Source organism: Pogona vitticeps, chromosome 5 (genome assembly GCF_051106095.1).
Source record: "Pogona vitticeps strain Pit_001003342236 chromosome 5, PviZW2.1, whole genome shotgun sequence".
In the NCBI taxonomy this organism is placed as follows: Eukaryota; Metazoa; Chordata; class Lepidosauria; order Squamata; family Agamidae; genus Pogona; species Pogona vitticeps.
In genome coordinates this window covers 95,781,406-95,800,766 of record NC_135787.1, presented here as the reverse complement: position 1 = coordinate 95,800,766, position 19,361 = coordinate 95,781,406, and the positions used below count along the sequence as shown (strand labels likewise).

Below are 19,361 nucleotides of genomic sequence, written 5' to 3'. Positions count from 1 at the left end.
AGTGAGGCTGCAGCTCCCTAGGCTCGTCCGTAGAGCCAGTTTGGGGAGGTACCGTGCGAGTGACGATCCACCATCAATCATCTGGAAGGCCACATCTTGCCCCTCCCGGGCCTTCCCAGTGAAGGCAGCGCCCGGAGAGGCTCCCTCCTGGGCGGTGCCCTCAGCCTCCAAAACAAAGAAGCAGAGCTTGGATGTCTGGTTGCCTGGGACTGCCCAGAATGTTAGGCCTAGAACCAGTTCAGGGCAGCAGTTGGGTTTCCCAGAGTGGGTCCATCAAATAGTAGGTCGAGATGAGTTGGTTTCGGCCCGTTCTGAGGTAGGACTCCATGGTACAGCCTGACTGGAACTCTTCCGGAAAGTGCTTAAATATTAAATGAAAGGGCAAGTCAGACACATTGAGGAAGAGGAAAAGGTTAAGTAATTTGAGTTGCTGCTGTGCCTCTGGCTGCTGCTACAGTCACCTGAGTAAGTAAGCCTTTTGTGCATTGGCACGAGGAAGTGAAGGGCTTGTGAATTTGTAGGCACAACACAGATGCCTGTGAGATGGAGAGGTGGAGGGAGAAAACAAAGGTAAGCTCATTAAAGGTGCTTGGGAAACCTAAGTTCAAGGGGACAACATTTCTAAAGGAAAGAGTGAGATGGAACTTCGAAGGATAATGGAAAGACAAATAAAAAATGAACAGGTTTAATAACAAAATTGGGAACAGAGAGACACACTTCCTTGCTGTGATGTTTAGATCGCTCAGAAAATTCATCTTCTTTAAAGAAATAAGGCAAAGCCAGTCTAACCTTCTGCTGGAGAAAATAGTGTGGTACTAAATGTGAAGGAGGACAATCAAGGGCCCAGAAAGTGGGTGAAGGCAAATGATTTGTAAAGCTGATGGATGTTGTGCCAATCAAATGCAAATCATCCAGAGATCTACCAGTGGATTTCAATCTACTTTCTGTCTACCTCTCCTATAGGATGCTAGGTTCTTCCAGGTAGTCTGAAGCCCTGGAAGAAAATAAATTAGAGAGGATGCCCTTTACCATTTTATCACATGCTCTGGCTGCTCCCTCCATAATGAGTTAAAATGGTTGAGTATCTGAGTTTGGAAACAAATCAGTAATGTTTGAGTTTGGAACACCAAAACATTAGTAAAGTTTCATCATTATGAACCGCAGAATTCTGCAAGGGCATTCAATGTTGCCCAAGCAGAACTGTGAACTAAGCATAATGTATTTCTCCAACAACCAGGTAATACTTTTAATATGGGTACAACCAGCTTTCCTTAAACTAAATTTTATCCCAATTTCTGTGATATCAAGGTTGCCATATTTCTTTTACCTCCATTTCCAGCCATATATAAGGCAATGTGGGGAGGGGAGGTGCTGAATTGGTAGCTGAGGCGTACTGCACTTATATCCTGCTGGGTGTGTAGGGTCTCCTGCCTAAAGTTCAGTGATAGACTCTTCTGACTGTGGCTCTACACAAGTGCAGAACCCAGCAGTGTGAATCACAGAGACCATAAAGAAGAACTATGTGTTTTGATGTATATGGTGGGTTTTTTTTGGGGGGGGGGCGGTTGACTGAAAACTCTTTGTCTAACAAGATTGGGAGTCATAGTTTCACTCTAGTGTCTGATGAAGTGCACTTGATTCATTAAAGCTCACATCAAAATACAGTACTTAGCTTTTAAGGTGCCTTTTTTAATCTGATAAGATTGGGAGGGACATTGTAATCTACATCTTCATAAGCAAATTCTGAAACCTTCCACTTCTGAACTGTTTCCCATATTGGAATTTACCTTAAACCTAGGAACCTGGCGTGTACATCTAGCCATGCTTTTTGCTACTACCCCCAACTCTGCAATGTCCAGCCTGATGAAGCTGCAGGAGCCGAAAGCCAAAATTTTAGTGGTATCACCCACCCTTGTCTTTGGGTTGTGTACAAGAATGACAGGAGGTTGTGTTTCCCTCCCCCTTTTATGTGGGACAAATTATCTGAAATTTGGGACCCATTGTCTATTTAATTATCTTGAATTTCAACCTATAATTAAAAGCACGACAGCAAATGAATAGTTCCTGATACTTGACACATTGTCCTTCTTTCTTCCCATTTTCAAAAAAGGAATATCAAATATTTGTGTCAATGTTCCATGAAAACCTTTGATATAATCTATCAAAAGCTGAAAATGAACTGCAGTTAGTTAGAGACACTGAAAGCAATAAAAAAGCATTCTTCAGGTATGTTAGTAGCAAAAGACAAACAAAAGACATAGTGGCACCACTTCGCAATGGAGATGGAAAAATGATAACAGGAGAAAGAAAAGACAGAGGTGCTCAATTCCCATTTTAGCTAAGTCTTTCCCCATAAAACAGAGTATGAACTCTGAAACAAATTGAAAGTGCAGAGGGGGGGGGGACAGGATTGCAGCTGGAGATAGATAAACAAATAAACAGTTACAAGATGGAGGATACCTGGCTCAACAAAACTATGAGTGAGAAGGAATTGTCGTAGATCACAAGCTAAATATGAGCAAACAGTGTGATGTGGCTACAAAAAAGGCAAATGCTCTTTTAGGCTGCATTAATAGAAGTTTAGTTTCCAAATCCCACAAGGTGCTAGTCTCCCTCTATTCAGCAGTGGTTAGGCCTCACCTTGAGGATTGTGTCCCGTTCTGGACACCACACTTCAAGAACAAATTGGAACAAGTTCAGAGGAGGGTGACAAGGATGATCAGGGGGTTGTAAACCAAACCTTATGAGGAAAGACTGAAAGAATTGGGCATGTTTAGTCTTGAGAAAAGAAGCACTTTTCAAATATTTGAAAGGCTGTCATACAGAGGAGGGGCAAGATCTGTTCTCGATCATCCCAGGGTGCAGGACATGCAACAACTGGCTCAAGTTAAAGGAAGCCAGATATCAGTTGAATATCAGGAAAAACTTCCTATCTGTTAGAGCAGTACAACAGTGGAACCAGTTACCTCAGGAGTTGGTGAGTGCTCCAACACTGGAGGCATTGAAGAAAAACTTGGATCATCACCTGGCAGATCTGCTTTGATTGTCTTCCTGCATTGAGCAGGGGGTTGGACTTGATGGCCTTGTAGGTCCCTTCCAACTTTACTTTTCCATGATTCTATTATTTTATTCTGGGTTCTTTAGGAAAAGTGCCTTTGATTGGTTTGGTGAATTTGTGAGCAATGGTTAAAAGGTTTTAAAGGTTTTGTTGTCCGATTCAATCCAATGGGAGAAAGTACTCAGTTTTTCCTCCTGAAAATAGAGTCTTACCAATACTGGCATTTGCTATAATTGGAAATCAATAAATACTTATTACATTGTCTATAATGGAAGCTGTTGTCAAGCACAGCAGCCTCTTATGAGGGGATTAGGCTTATGAGACTTTGGACATTTAAATGCAGGTATTGTCTAAAAATATGCTCAGCACTTCTCTAGTCAGCATTCTGATGGTGGGAGAACGGTTGCAAAAGAAACTGTTAACTGACACAATGTTGCAAGGATAAGTCACTCTGTTGCAACAGATATTTGATGAAGACCAGGAGTAAGTGAGGAGGGGATGCTGAAATCCTTTGAAGGCTTAATTCTGTAGCAACCTTTCTCTGCTCTAGTACATTCTACCCCCTTTATTGCAACAAAGTTATTACACTGCCTTAAAAAATTATTATGAATAGAATACCAGAAGAAAGAAAAGTAGGAAGTTGTACTTTGGCTTAATGGACAGAACAGTAGACAGGAAGAGAAAAGAAACAAGTCTTGATCTTAAATATCATGGAGGAAGCATGGAATGTTGGAGCTGCAGATGTTATGAATTTAAAACTGCATGGTACTCAGGAATAAGTGCTATTATCAGAACAGGACACATGTATGCAGCCATTTAACAGTAACACCTTACTTCTCAGCACCTGAATTCTGAGTACATCTTTTTTGAAATATTAAAAGTTGGAGCAAAAGAGTGTGATGTTTGTTTATTTCCAGGGCCCGGGAGAATTTTGAGTGTTTTAAAGTTTTCCACTGTTGCTTTCTCTTGGTTTGGAGACTTCCCCACTTAGTTAAGAAGTCTTGTTCCCATGATATCCAAGATGAAGATTTCCTATCTGTTGTTTTCCCATCTGAAAAAAAACTATGTAGATGACTTCTGAAAAATGCTGGGCTATCCTTTGATAGATTCCCTTGGAAGAACTATTCTATCCCCAGCAGATTAGGAGTGAGAGTGAAGGAATAATCCCCAAACAATATGGAATCAGCAGATCTGTGAAGGCTGGAGTGAAGGTGGCAGGAACTCCCCATACTGTGAGGAGTTTTCCATGCAGAAATAGTCAGAGATCCTGCCTTCTGCAGTACAGTAACTGGAATGAGAAATATGTTTCCACTGGTCAAAAATGGGAAATCTTCTCATGTTTATTGGCAAATTTTGAGACATTGTTGTGGTTGCCCTGTCAGGTGCCATTTCCAGCTTAGGAACACACAAAGGCCATGAAGACGAAGAAGGGTGGCCTTTTGGGTGTCACTAACTGAATATTAACATGCACCAGGTATCTGAAGAGGTATCACAAATTTGTAAGCAACAGGAAGCTGGCAAGAATGTCGGGATTCTTATTGGTAGGCCATCTCACCTCTCCCAGAAATGGGCTCTAGTTCTCAACCACTAGTTCCCCAGCTAATCTGGAAGAAACCCTTCTCAAATATGAAAGGGGAAAAAGGTAGGAAAGGTAGGAAGCCAGGAAATGGTGAGAGGAGAACCACTGCAAAGACAGAACAAGGAAGTTAGAAGATGAAGAATATAAAATGGGAATTAGAGATCAAATGGAAGAATGAGATGAGGAAAGGAGAAAGGAGTGCCTTCCAGTTATAGAGGGGAAAGATGAAGAACCCAAAGGAGAAGACTTGAACAGAGGCGGGGAAGGTGTCCAACTCTTTGTGACCCCATGGACCAGAGCACGCCAGGCCCTCCTGTCTTCCACTGCCTCCCAGAGTTGGGTCAAATTCATGTTGGCAGCTTCGATGACACTGTCCAGCCATCTCGTCCTTTGTCGTCCCATGAACAAAAGATACAAGTGCCAATTTCTTAACTGGTAGCAATTTACCACTGAAATTTACAATGCTGGACTTATGCTGGTGTGTTCAAAAAGGTGGTAAATTTATGCTGGCAAGCTTAAGTTACAAAATTTTGGCTCTTGTTCGAAAAACTCACAAATATGTTATATAATTAGATAAATGCAGATTCCATCCAAATATTTATTACATTTGGACGCCTCTGAGAAAGGCAACATTATAAAACGGAGCAGGTATTTCTGGCATAATATACAAGAAGATGTGTAACCCGACTGTTTACTAGAGGAATTTTTCTATTTCATTAAATACATGAAAAGTGACACAAAATAGTAGTTGTGGTTGTAATTTTAAAAACTATTGTAAATTATCTACCTTTTTTAAGAATACAGTTTTACCACCTTTTTTAACATACACACACACACACACACACACACATGGATATATATGAGACACTACAGCTCCTCCACAGGATACATTTTAGCCAGTGTCAATATTTTTTCTTACCTGCAAACAAATATGGCAATTCCAATGTGGCAGCTTCCCTCACAGTGTTATGCTTGTTAACTTGCAATTTATTTTGGTTTCCTTTACTTTTCTTTTTATGTTCTTCATTAGCACTGGTTTCTTCTGCACGTCCCTCACCCATTTCACCATTAGAATGACTATCAACGGTCTCAGCATCAGATTCTTCTTCACTTTCTCCCTCTTCCTCTTCTCCTTCTTCCTTGCTGTCACGCTCTTTTCTATTTATATTTTCTTTCTGCTCATACTCACCATCCTCGATATTTGCTTTACCATCCTATTTAGCAGAGGTTATATATTAATCAGAAAAATTCATAAGCACTGAAAATATTATCAGTAAATTTCCTTTGATTTGTTTGCTAGATGGTGCTGCACTCTGGAGGTGACCTCATTTAAGACCAATATGAGGCATAGTCATTAATGAAAAACAGAACTGGCTGGACTGGGATGCTCCTCCCATTTTCTATCTCCATACAGCCAATTTTTACAGATGTAGCTAAACAGAATTTTTAAATATTGTGAAATTACAATAAATAAAATATCCAAAGCAAAGATAACAAGTCATGAACAACTCTGCTGAACAAGTAGCAGAACCAATAGTTATAGAATTGTGTTTGCCCTCTTGGTGCTTATTCAATGATCCAAATGTTGGGAGTGTTATAAGAGTAACAGCTGATTACCTCAGAGGAGAAAGAGAATATCTGGATTTTATTTTCTTCAAAATAAAGCTTCACCAGAAGCAAAGATACTGATTTTATAGTGCCTAGTAAATGCACAGTCTTCACAGCTATTCTACAGATCTTTTCCTGAGAAAGCTTAAGTTCCTTCAAATTAGTTGTTAGAATGAATTCTAGTGCAGATTCCTCAAGGTTTGCCCAAGGACTGCAAAAAATAGGTCACCCTCATCCTTAGATTATAATGCAGTGAGGTTTTGAGTTGTACTTAAGAAGCCCCAGGTGTCTGGGCAACAGAAGTAGGTCCCTTGGCACTATCCCCTTCTCCAGAAGCGTCTTCACTGTTCAGTGAAGAGTGACTGAATGTCAAGTCAGGGAGCACAAAGACTGCTGGATAAGAAGGCAACTTGGACCTAACAGCAGGAATTCACACTCCATGATAATCTCGACTAGTGATCCTTACAATTCAATATTCTCTAATAAGACAGGTGGCTACAAAGTGTTGGGCGGTGTCTGTACATACAGATGCCAGAAACATCCCTCAGCACAAGACTCAGGTGCTGAATAACAAACTGGTCCAGGATGCAGGTGACCTTCTGTGCTGTTGATCAAAGCCATATGGCTTGGCAATCCTAGCCAGAACCCAAGAAGGCCTTAGAAGCACTGCCTCTCAAAAAGTCCACTCCCACTATCTTCCTACCACGAACCATGAATCCACCTCTCTTGAGCAGCAGACTCATCAGGTCAGCCTCTTTCTACACTTCCAGGAAGAGTTACATCATTTAATGGGTTGTGTCTAAGAGGGGTGTAGTGGACTCCTCCAACTTGGACATACTGTATGTACACAATACAATTACAACAACCAACCTGAATTTTTGGGCCAGTAGTGCTGCATAACCACTCCTTAAACTATCTATACTTCTGAAAACCTTTGTGATTTGCCCCAGACTCTGCATGTGCCTTATTTCAGCTTCAGAAAGAAGAAAAAAGTACTTTGTAAGAAAGGAAATGTCTGTCATCTTTATTAAGGAGGAACCCATCTGCCAAATCATCAGCGGATATGTGCTTGCCACTCTTTTTGACTTCTGGTTCCTCTCTTCCATGCATTCGACGTATTCGGTCAGCCTGCAATATAAAATACATTCAGGACAACAGAATATGCCAACGTCTTAATTAAATTTATTACTTCAACATATGGATAGCCATGGATTACATCACACATAACATTTATTAACCATTTGTCTATTACACTTATATCATGTTGTTACTCTAAATAAAGAAACAAACACAGTGCTCCAATGGATTTCTCCCTCCCATGTAATCCACATAACAATCCTCTCATGCAGGTCAGAATAAAATATAGTGAAAGCTCATATGTGTGGATTAGACCTGCTCCGCACCTGCACAGAGGGATAATATGCTTTAAGTTGCTGGTGCACTAAACAAGACTCAGTGTTCATAAAATGTATTTTAAATAAAAGTGGTAGGTATTGTTGCACAATATATACCCAGGGCGTATATAATATCCAACTGTTTTATAGTTTGTACATCTAATGAAGATTTTAATACGTTTTGTATAAGTAAAACCTAACAACTTTTAACCTGTTATAGGACTTTTGGTCTATTTTTAAATTCCTGAATATTTTCACAGAACTGACAATATGGTTTGATAACTTCTGTGTTATTGGGAACATTGCAACTTCCTAAACCTTGGAATTCAAACAATAAGTTTGCTACAATTAGTTCTAAGATTCCTGGCAACTTAGGCACTGTCATCACTCTTAGTAAATGCCAGGTGGTTTTTCTTTGAACATATAGAAATCCAAAGTTGTTCTGCTTCAATTAGTTCAGTGGGTCTTAACCTTTGTTACTTGGATGCTTTTGAACTGCAACTCCCAGAAACCCCAGTCAGGACAGCTGGTGGTGAAGGCTTCTGGGAGCTGCAGTCCAAAACTCCTGAGTAACCCAAGGTTAAGAACCAGTGAATTAGTTCACCCCAAGTTTCCAACCCAAATATCAAGTAATCTTCAAGAGGTCACTTCTGCTCACCTGTATTTTCAAGGTCATATCTAAATAATTGATAAAATCTATAAGGAGCAGAGAGCTGCACAGATTAGTTTATCTCCAGTGTTTTGTTACCCATCATGCCATGTTTTATGTCATGTTTTGGAACAACCCAGATGTTGTGCTTGCTCTTTCTGGGCATGTGGAAGGGCAAGGAATCTGTGGATATGTGAGTATAAAATCCAAAATATTTAGGCAGACTACCCACAAATGGGGCAGCCTGTTTATCTAAACAAATATTTTACAGTCGTTGCAGTAGTTCTGACTGACTACCATAAGCTAGAATCAACTTAAATTAAATATATACACAAAACAGGGCAACCTGACAGCTGCTCCAAAGAAGTTTCTGCAATCTAAGCAGTGAGTGCAAAAAAAGCTATTCATAAAAAAGATACTTCTGTTTGGTAATGGCAGTGACAGATTTTATCTTCTTGGGCTCCATGATTACTGCAGATGGGGACAGCAGCCACAAAATTAAAAGCTTCTTGGGAGGAAAGCGATAACAAACCTAGACAGCATCTTAAAAAGCAGAGACATCACCTTGCCGACAAAGGTCCGCATAGTCAAAGCTATGCTTTTTCCAGAAGTGATGTATGGAAGTGAGAGCTGGACCATAAAGAAGGCTGACCACCGAAGAATTGATGCTTTTGAATTGTGGTGCTGGAGGAGACTCTTGAGAGTGCCCTGGACTGCAAGGAGAACAAACCTATCCATTCTGAAAGAAATCAACCCTGAGTGCTCACTGGAAGGACAGATCCTGAAGCTGAGGCTCCAAATACTTTGGCCATCTCATGAGAAGAAAAGACTTCCTGGAAAAGACCCTGATGTTGGGAAAGTGTGAGGGCAAGAGGAGAAGGGGACGACAGGATGAAATGGATGGACAGTGTCATCGAAGCGACCAACATGAATTTGACCCAACTCCAGGAGGCAGTGGAAGACAGGAGGGCCTGGTGTGCTCTGGTTGATGGGGTCAACAAGAGTCGGACACGACTTAATGACTAAACAACAACAACCTTGTTTCAAATCCACTTCCCTATGATCTTCCCTGACCCAATGGGAAATGAAGAGAAAAGGGAAAGGGGGGAAGGGAAAAAAAGAGCCGCAGCAAAGGCCTGGGAAAGCATCACAAAGGAGCAAATCCAACTTTTGGTGATGTGCATGTGTTCCAGACTTCAAGTAGTCACTGCCTGCAAAGGATTCTTGATATAGTATTAAAAATAAAATTTTATTTATGATGGTGTTAATTTGTCGAATTACATTTAAGCCCCTGAAATAAGGAGACTGTATGTGAAAATGGTAGCAATTCCTGAATGTTTCATACAATATTTTTCTTTAAACCCTTGAATTAAAGATGAAAGTGTGCACTTTGATCCTTAGTTGTTTCATTTCATATCCACTGTGGTGGCATACAGAGTCAGAATTATGAAAATTGGGTCAGTGTCCAGTTATTTCAGGACCTAAGTATTTCATTAGCAGTAGGAAACCTCCCCCCCTCCCAATCTAGCTATGTCAGACCATTTCTGGGGAGAGTTTCCTACATTCCACACATAGGCAAGACCAGAGTCAGAAGTGGTTAGGATGAAGTATGTGACTCTTCAGTTCCCAAGGAAAAGAGGATACTGCACCCAGACATTCTTTTTTCCAAACTAGGTCAATGTCGCCTCCATCAGTTTTGCTGCTGGGAAGAGGGCAAGACTGAACAAAGAAAACAGTAACTTGGATATGATTTGCTGAGCAGTTTATAGGAGAGGACAGTCAGGAGATCTAGGCTAAGGCTCGCTTTTTAAACCATAGGCTGGCGGTTCCCTGTGCCAGTACGAACAATATACCAACAGTCAAAGTCTTCTTCATTATCACTCCTCTTACAGCTATGATTTCTTCTCTGCAAGTATTTTCTCTAGTCTGTTAAACATAACTCCATTGTGCTATATTCTAGCTGCAGTACATGTCCTAAATTACTGAAACACACTATGTCCTGTTTGCTTCACAGATATGTCTATCAAGCATTCAACTGCCTTTTTGTACTGAACCAATGGTCTGTTTTTCGATAGCCCTATTAAAATACAGCAGGACCCCCATATCTGCTGGGGATTGGTTTCAAGCCCCCTGTGGATACTGGAAACTGTGGATAATAGCGAATGCTATGTATGTATATGTATATATATTGCACAATAAAAAGAAAAGAAAGAACCCAGAAAAAAAAACATTTTCACATGCATTACCAGAACTGGCCACTAGATAACACCAGAGCTACTATGGATTCTTCACTAACAAGTATTCATAGCATGGCCTCTGTCTCCCTCTAGTGCAGTGATGGTGAACCTTTTTGAGCCCGAGTGCCCAAACTGCAACACAAAACTGACTTATTTCTTTCAAAGTGCCAACACTGCAATTAAACCTGAAGACTGAGTTTTTAGTTTAGAAAAAAACAACTGTCCATGCACTGCAACATTTAAATGCTTGTTTTTCCCTGCCTAGGGGCGGTATTAACAGAGAAATACTTACCAGTCCTCCAATCCCCCATCGGGTTAGACTGATAATGGCTGCCATTGTACCCCTACGCTGCACCACTGCACCAGCAGAGGGACGTGCCAGAATCCAGGACTGGAGGATGGGTAAGTATTTCTCGATGGTGGACTTATGGCTAGTGTGCCCACAGAGAGGGCTCTGAGTGCCAGTTGTGGCCCAAATGCCATAGGTTCGCCATCAATGTTCTAGTGTCTGGTTCTGGTAATAAATGCGAAAACAGTATTTATCTAGATGTTTTTCTTTTAATATTTTTAGACCATGGAAAAGGGATACTGATCCACGGATATGGGGGTTCCACTGTATACAAGTCAACACATGAAAAATCAGTACTTAATATCATAAGTTTGTTCCTTACATTTTGTAATGGTAAAAACAAACATAACCGAGTCTTAATGGTTTACAGTAATACTTTTTGGATGACAGCCCCCAGAAGTCTGTAGGAATTCTCCCAGCCAGAATTTGGGGGGCTTTAGCCCCCAGTGATCTAAGCTGTTTACATCTGAGGAATAAAAGCACCATTGAACATGATGAATATTCATGAAGAAAGAGGAAGTGGCTGGGCAGGGCAAACTCTGTGGGAGTTGCAAGGCAGTAGAGATCTGGTAGCTTCCTAAGAGGCACCTGTACAGAGCACATAGGGCGGGGAAACTACCAGACCTTCATTGACTTGCAGCTCCCACAGAACTTAGCCCTGCCTAAGCATGTTTCATTGTGTCAGATGAAAAATGTATTATTCAGATGAAAGCAATTCAAAACACCTGAGAGGACTTTGATTTTTTTGGCTAAAGCCCCTCCCTCCTGAATTCTGGAGGAATTCCTGCAGACCTCTGGGGAGTATACTCCAAAAAATACACAAGTTCCATGCCTATTCAGCAGGACTCACTACCAAGGAAATATGCACAGAAGTAAAATTCAAATTAGTGAGGAAGATAGAGACTAGAAAGTTGCTTGAACAGAACTTATATTGGGAACAGTGCTAAATATATTTCAGTTTCCAAACATGTAACCTAAACATGAATTCAGATGTCAACTAAGAAAACAGGACCAGCAGAAAAAGATACTTATCTGCCCCAGACAAATCAGTAAATGATATCTTCCCTCCTTCTTAACAATCTAAGTAGACTATAAAGCAAGCTAAGATTTTCACCTGTGGCAGAAAATTGCAGAAGTACTCATCCCTTGACTGGGCAACAGAGTAATAATACCTTTCCTTGACAACTAAAATCATTTGCTTGAAGCCATGACATATGTGCCTTTCTTAAACATTACCTGTTGTTCCAAGGCAAACCTCTTCATCATTTTTTCCTCTGGACCTATTTTGGTATCATATTCACCAAAACGTTTATCTTTAAATACATGGAGAATGTATTTCCTTTTGGATTTTTCCTTTTCTTTGTATTCTTTTAGCAAAGTTTGAGTACACTGAAAAGTGGAACACAAACCTGATTAGCATAATCATACTGAAACAGAACGTCAGAAAGGCATGTCTAAATACATTGCAATCTACCCAAAGGCAAGAGTGGGTGATACTTCTACTAGACCACTAAAAATTCCCCACAACAATAAATTAACTTTCAACCCTGTATAGGTCTTCATCAAGCTGAGCACTATACAGCTGTGGATGGTGCAGTATCTAAAAGTTTCAAAAATCATGGCCAGGTATGTGTAATAGGTTCTTTTGTTAAAAATAAGTTTTTAAAAAATGCAAGGAAAATTACAAAAGTACCAGGCATAATTTTCTAGGATGCATATGGTATCACAGCACTAGTGATCTCTCCAAGACAGGACAGCACAGAATACAGCCTTCGTCGCCTCTTTTTTTTTAAATAAAGACAAGACTCTGCCATCTAATCGGAAGGTGTATTACAAGTGGTGCTGTCTCTGTGAAGCTACCACTAATCTGAGCAGACAAAAGATAAGAAGATAAGAATAGACAAGATGTCATGCTGCCATTTTGGCTGCGCAGAAGAGAAGGGAGGGGTAATATGAGTTTTGCAACTATATGGGAGCAGTCAAGCGAGGCACCACTGTACCTTCCTTTTAAGCCTGGAGATTATACATCCCCATCATGGCTTGTAGCCTGTGGTGGACTTTTCCTCCAGCAATTTGTCCAATTCCCTTTTGAAGGCATCTAGGGCAGATGCCACCACCACATCCTGTGACAAGGAGTTCCACAGACTAACAACATGCTGGGTAAATAAATATTTTCTTTTGTCTGTTCTCAGTTTCCCAACACTCAGTTTGAGTGGATGTCTTCTGCTTGGTTCTGGTATTATGTGAGAGGGAAAAGAGCTTCCCTTTATCCACTTTATCCATCCCCTGCATAATTTTATACGTCTCAATCATGCCCCTCAGGCACCTTTTCTCTAGATTAAAGAGCCCCAAACGCTGTAGCCTTTCCTCATAAGTGAAGTGACCCAGCCCAGTCATCATTTTAGTTGCTCTCTTCTGCACCTTTTCCAGTTCCACTATGTCTTTTTTGAGGTGCATTGATCAGAACTGTACACAATACTCTAGATGCGGCCTTACCATCATTTTGTACAAGGACATTATAACGTGGACTGTTTTATTTGCAATCCCCATTTTAATGATACCTAGCATGGAATTGGCCTTCTTCACTGCTGCTGCACACTGGATTGACACTTTCATTGAGCTGTCCCACCAAGATCTCTTTCCTGATCTGCCACGGACAGTTTAGATTTTTTTTTTTGCCCCAATGTGCATTGCTTAACATTTTCTTATATTGAAGCACATCTGTCATTTTGCCACCCATTCTCCCAGTTTGGAGAGATCCTTCTGGAGCTCCTCACAATCCCTGCTGGTCTTCACCACCCGGAAAACTTTATGTCATCTGCAAACTTGGCCACCTCACTGCTTATCCCTGCCTCCAGGTCATTTCTGAACAGGTTGGAAAATACTGGTCCCAGGACAGATCCCTGGGGCACACTGCTTTTCACCTCTCTCCATTGTGAAAATTGACCATTGACTAGACCTACTCTCTGTTTCCTGGTTCTCAACCCATTCTCAGCCCATAAGAGAACCTACCCTCTTATCCCCTCACTGTGGAGTTTTCTCAGCAGTCTTTGGTGAGGGACCATGTCAAACTCCTTCTGAAAATCCAGATAGATAATATCCAATGGTTCGCCCACATCCACATGCCTGTTGACCTTTTCAAAGAATTCTAAAAGGTTTGTGAGGCAAGACTTACCCTTAGAGAAGCCATGCTGATTTCCCCTCAGCAAGGCTTGTTCTTCTCTGTGTTTTAAGATTTTATCTTGGATGAGGCTTTCCACCATCTTCCCTGGAACAGATGTTAGGCTAACCGGCCTGTAGTTTCCTGGGTCCCCCCTCCTTCCCTATTTAAAGATTGGTGTGACATGTGCTATCCTCCAGTCCTCTGGGACTGTGGCTGTTTTAAGGGACAAGGTATATATTTTAGTTAAGAGATCAGGAACTTGATTTCTCTGTTCCTTAGTAACCCTTGGGTGGATGCCATCTGGGCCCAGTGACTTATTGATCTTCAGTTTATCAATTAGGTTTAAAACATTGTCTCTTTTAACCTGTATAATGATTATGGTTTATGATATGATATGCAAGCCTAATATTTCTCTCTTTCAGTTGTGTTGACAGGTTCTGTGGCCAACACCTGCATGGGGCAGAGCAATATGTTGATGGTACTATGCCTTGGGGATGGCATCTTAGTTGACCACTAGGCTTGGTATATGTGGCTAGATGGCTGGGTAAGTGGGGCATTCTGTGGCCCCAATTATTTCCCCCCTTTTAGTGGCATGGCTTAAAAGGCATAGACATATAGCCATGATTCTTTTCGGCTTGGAGAGAATGACTTTCTGGCAACTAAGAAGATGGACCTGATATTTTCATTAAAGTGGATCTGGAAGTTATTCATGATTGTCCGTATCATGTGGTCAGACCTCCTTGATACGAAGGAGTGGCAAGGGGCCTGAGATCCAAGGACAGTGGATATTGCAAGGCAAAACGTTGCATGGTATATTGTTGGACGGATGGCATGCTGGGCTTGTCACTGGATTAAACACCCAGACATTTCTTTTCAGGAGTAACACCTCTACCAGGCTGATGTGGATCCACTTATCCGACTTGGGGCAGGAAATATGGTTGGGTGAGATGAATGTAGCCACAGCACATTGATTGCAGCCGCAGTTCTCTGGTGGGAGCTGAACAGGGCTCAGCTCTTGTGGAGGTTTGGGACATTGGGGTCGGATCTAGATGGCTTAAGGGTGAAGATAGGAGTCTACTCACCCAGAACAGTTAACACACCTCCCTGTGTTAACTGTTCGGGGGGGGGGATTGTGGCAGCTGCAGGATCTGGTCCAGCTTGGTGGACCGCAAGCCAAACACCTGCCCAAGGTATGTGAGAATCACAGAGTGGCATACACCCGTGTGGTTTCCAGAAGATGGCTACTACTGGTGGAAATTTCAGCAGCAACTGAAGTGAAGAGTGGTGGGCACCAGGTGGCCATCGGGCTTCTCGAAGCACCAGATCCCATCCCCCCAGTGCTGGCCAGGGACTGCTGCTGTAAACAATCAAGGGGTGGCTTTTCCTCCAAAGAACTGCGTGTATTGTATTCCTTGGTAGTTTTTAGAGCCCTGGGGAGAGCCCGCTGAATAATAGGCCAGCGACTACATAATTAATCACAAAATTAATTGATTAATTATTTCTTAAATGATTATATATTATATATATAATTTGTTTCCGCATTGATTTCAAAGTGTTAATGAATGACATATAAAGCGGTAAATGGTTTAGGACCTCCATGCCTCCCGGAATGCCTTCTCCCACCTAGATCTCCTCGAGTCACACGCCATAGCCAGGAAAGACGGTTGAGAGGCCTGACACCGAGAGAGGCCTGGAAAGAACCAGTGGACTCCTTTCGTCATTTAAGCGAGCAACACGGCACTGCTGTTGGATGATGAGAAAATGCAGAGAGAGAGATGGCCCATAGAAGAATATAGGCTCTTGCCCCAACTGAATGGCGTAGTGGAGGTTGATGGCTTCGAGAGGTCAATATGTCGGTGAACCTGCTCTGGGTGTTTTTCTGAACTTTACAAGAGCCATCTGAAGTAGGGAACCTTCTTGTCAAAGGAGCTTAGCATCTCACACAGGACTTTCAATGTCTAAACTAAAATCCAGAGCAGATTGGCCACAACACTGACCTTGAAGACACCAGCTTTTGCTGAAATGTCGCCATAAGGGATAAACTACGAGGCTGCCTCTATCCTTTATCCTTTTGTCACACAATATATTGAGTTCCAGTGGTTGATGGGAGGCAAGGGAAGCATTAGTCACATCTGGCCTTAATTTTCAATGGATTATTTTCCCAGTCAGTATAAGGCAGAAAAAATCTTTATTGTGCTATCAGTAGAGGATTGCAATATGAAAATAGGATTAATGCACCAATTTAGGGCAGAATCCAAAATCCCAGATAGGCTTGCTGTAGAAGGTTTGGATTGGCCTTTAAGTCCCTTTTGCCGGCACAACTATCCTTCTGCGGGCCTAGCCCCCTTAGGCTGGCCTAACCCTCTGTGCGGGCTGATCCCCCATCTGATCAGTGGGCAGAAGGGCCAAAAGGGGGAGGGGAAGTGGAGGAGAAAGGGAGGGGCAGGGGAGGAGCTGAGTTACACCAAGCTCAAACTCCTCACCTTTATGCCGGCACAAGTCAGGCCAGGGAAAAAAAATACTCCAAAGTAATTTTCAGCACATGGAACCCAATGGGAGCTTGCAAAATAATTAAGGCCCAATCCTCCCACCTCTCAGGGAGACACACTCAGCTGAGATTACGATACAGCACACCATCAGTGGTCGAATTTGAGAAGATAGGCGGGATAGAAATGAAATAAATAAATAAATAAATAAATAAATAAATAAATAAATAAATAAATAAATAAATAAATAAATAAATAAATAAATAAATAAATAAATATACCCCTCACTCAGATGTCAACATACGGGCCAGGGGACTCTTTCTCTCTGGCTTTGCCGCATACTGACTTTGGACTCACGAGGAGACACTTGAATCATGGTGGTGGTGGCAGCTCACTATGGGAAATGGCACTTTGCAACACAAAACACACAAAAGACCCACTCCAAAGCGTGTAAGTTCTCTTCTCTAACATCTGTCTGCCTTGCATCCTGCCTCGTATCCTAACAGGTAGAGACTTCAACCCCCAGAAATCCTGACCAGCAGAGGTGGTGGTGAAGGCTTCTGGAAGTTGCAGTCCAAGAATATCTGGAGGCCCAAGGTTGGAGACCACTGTACTAACAGGTAGAGCCACTAATCTGTCTGCCTCGTGTCCTAAAAGGTAGAGCCATCCAGGAATGCAGCTGCAAGACACAAACACCCCGAAGCCTGTGGCTTCCAGCTTCTAGAAAAGAAAACCCAGGTAAATGAAGGGAGGAAAGCCATGAAATGTCAGTCTTGCCTTTCTCACGAGAGCACTTCTCACTAGCAACAAATAAGACTTAACTTCTTCTCCTGCCTGTGTCTTCTAGGGCTGAAGTGAAGTTGTTGTTGAGGGTGTAAGCAGCCCCTTATCTCCAAGAAGATTTATGGGGGTGCCGGAAATTGGGACGAGTACGAAAACCAGACAAACCTCTAACTGCTGAGCCAGAGCCACGTAAATCTCAGCCAGGTTCTGTCTAAATTTCCTTCCTCAGAAAGCCAATCTGAGGCTTATTAAGAAAGCAAGACACACAGACACATCCTTGAGCTATACTCAGAATATCTGGCTCTGGAACTTAGGGTAGCAAACACACGTGGCCAATTAGACATTCAGCCAGTCTGTTCAAGAACTAACACCTGCAGCTTAAATCATTACTGCTTTATTGAAAAGAATTGCTTTAGAAAAGATTTCAGTTGATAGTAAAATAGTTTAGTAGGTACATTTTCATTCAATACCAACGGAACACTCCACTCCCCCCACTCCAGCTAAAAAAATAAAGAAATGAAACTATGCTAACTAATATAAAGGGTAACATAGTCCATCTCACGTGTCTTGGGTCTTCAAAGGCTGATGCTAGATGAAAACCAGTCCATGGTAGGAAAAATAGTCCATTAAGGGAAAAGCACGTGTCTGCCCCTTTCTTAGGCAAACCCCATCTTTTTTTTTCTGCTTTCACTCTTTCTTCTTCTTCCCAGAATGCCTCCTGGGTCTTGTTGTCCCGCCTAACATTCTCATGGAGCTTCAGTTGTTATCATTCTTTGTGGCAGAATTATTTTGACTACGAAAGTCTCTGCTCTCTGCTCATCTTAGCAACGAGATAACCAGAGAGCGAAGCTTCTCTGAAACAGCATGTAAAACTTTCCTAGTACAGAACAGACTTTAAATCAAAATGGATGCTATTGGGACAATCTTAGGACTACATATCCCATTCTAATACACATAAAAACACAAATCATCACAGAGGGTGGGCAGAATGCTACTCTAAGGGACCCAAACTACCCTCCCAGACATTAACCAGGAGGCTGAGGGTGGGCAGGATTAGGGTTGGATGGATCCACGCAGCCCCCCAATCATGAGCCAGGAGGCGGGGGGAGTGGGTGGGATCCAACCCGGCTGCCAAATCATGGGGGAAAGAGCCCAAGTTAAGTCCCTAAATATTACCCAACCAGAAAAGAAGACAGAAAGATGGACAGTGAAAGGTCAGACTCTGAGCTGTGTAGAGTTGTGTCAGAGGGACGAGAGCCCCCGTGATCCCTAACATGCCCAGCCTAGGAATGGTTGCCCAAAGTACAACTCTGCACAGCTCTGGTTGCTATATTTGCCACTGATGACGAGTTAGAAAGGAGGGAAAAGGGAATAAGACGAGGCCATCCCACGGAAGGAGTGTGGCATCGTGTGCAAGGAGGTAGCTAGGAGTAACGGGGTGGGTTTCTGCAAGAGAATCCTTGGGAAATGCTTGGGAATGTGAAAGACAGCTTTGCAGTTCCAAAAAAGTGGGGAGAGGGCACATCCTGCAGCAGCTTGCTTGCCTCGTGGCCCAAAGTAGGCATGGGCCACATTGTCTCGCAACTGTACCTCCTGTGGATCCGGGCCCTGGGATGTTTCCCCCGTCACATTCAAAACACACATGGGAAGTCATGGCTATAACAGCCCCCACATCTGGGGGGGATCTAGGGGGGCAAGTTATGTAGCACAGCACACACTAGTAAGGTCTTTGACACCTTTTCTGATTTGCGGAGCAGGCAACCCCCTACGTGCTGCAAAAGACAGAAACACATTTTCCCCACCCCAAAGGATCACTTGCTCTGTCACCATTCTGGTTTTCCTGTGTGTACGGTGTCTGCAGGAATGGCCGGAGAGGATAGCCCCAATCAGCTGGAGTGGGGGAAACATAGCCCTCAGCATCTGTATGAGTCCTCTTTGTTCCCTCCCATTTGCCACACATTAAACTTACCCAGCCACCAACCTCGGGCGGCAGGCCAGCTCTCTGCCAAAGGAAGCAGACCAGATGCCTCCAGCACCTGGGCATCATGATCCGAT

General features: G+C 42.4%; 1 protein-coding gene across 1 annotated transcript; it reads right to left on the bottom strand.

Moving 5' to 3' along the window:
- Positions 1-188: 188 nt before the first annotated feature.
- On the bottom strand, positions 189-18,066 carry LOC144589464 (uncharacterized). The gene is made up of 5 exons (XM_078394111.1): positions 17,869-18,066; positions 12,111-12,263; positions 7,242-7,373; positions 5,557-5,851; positions 189-361 (listed from the first exon to the last, which is right to left on the bottom strand). The coding sequence occupies exons 2-5, from the start codon at positions 12,138-12,140 to the stop codon at positions 228-230; spliced, it is 591 nt and encodes a 196-aa protein (XP_078250237.1). The 5' UTR covers positions 12,141-12,263; positions 17,869-18,066; the 3' UTR covers positions 189-227.
- Positions 18,067-19,361: the final 1,295 nt, after the last annotated feature.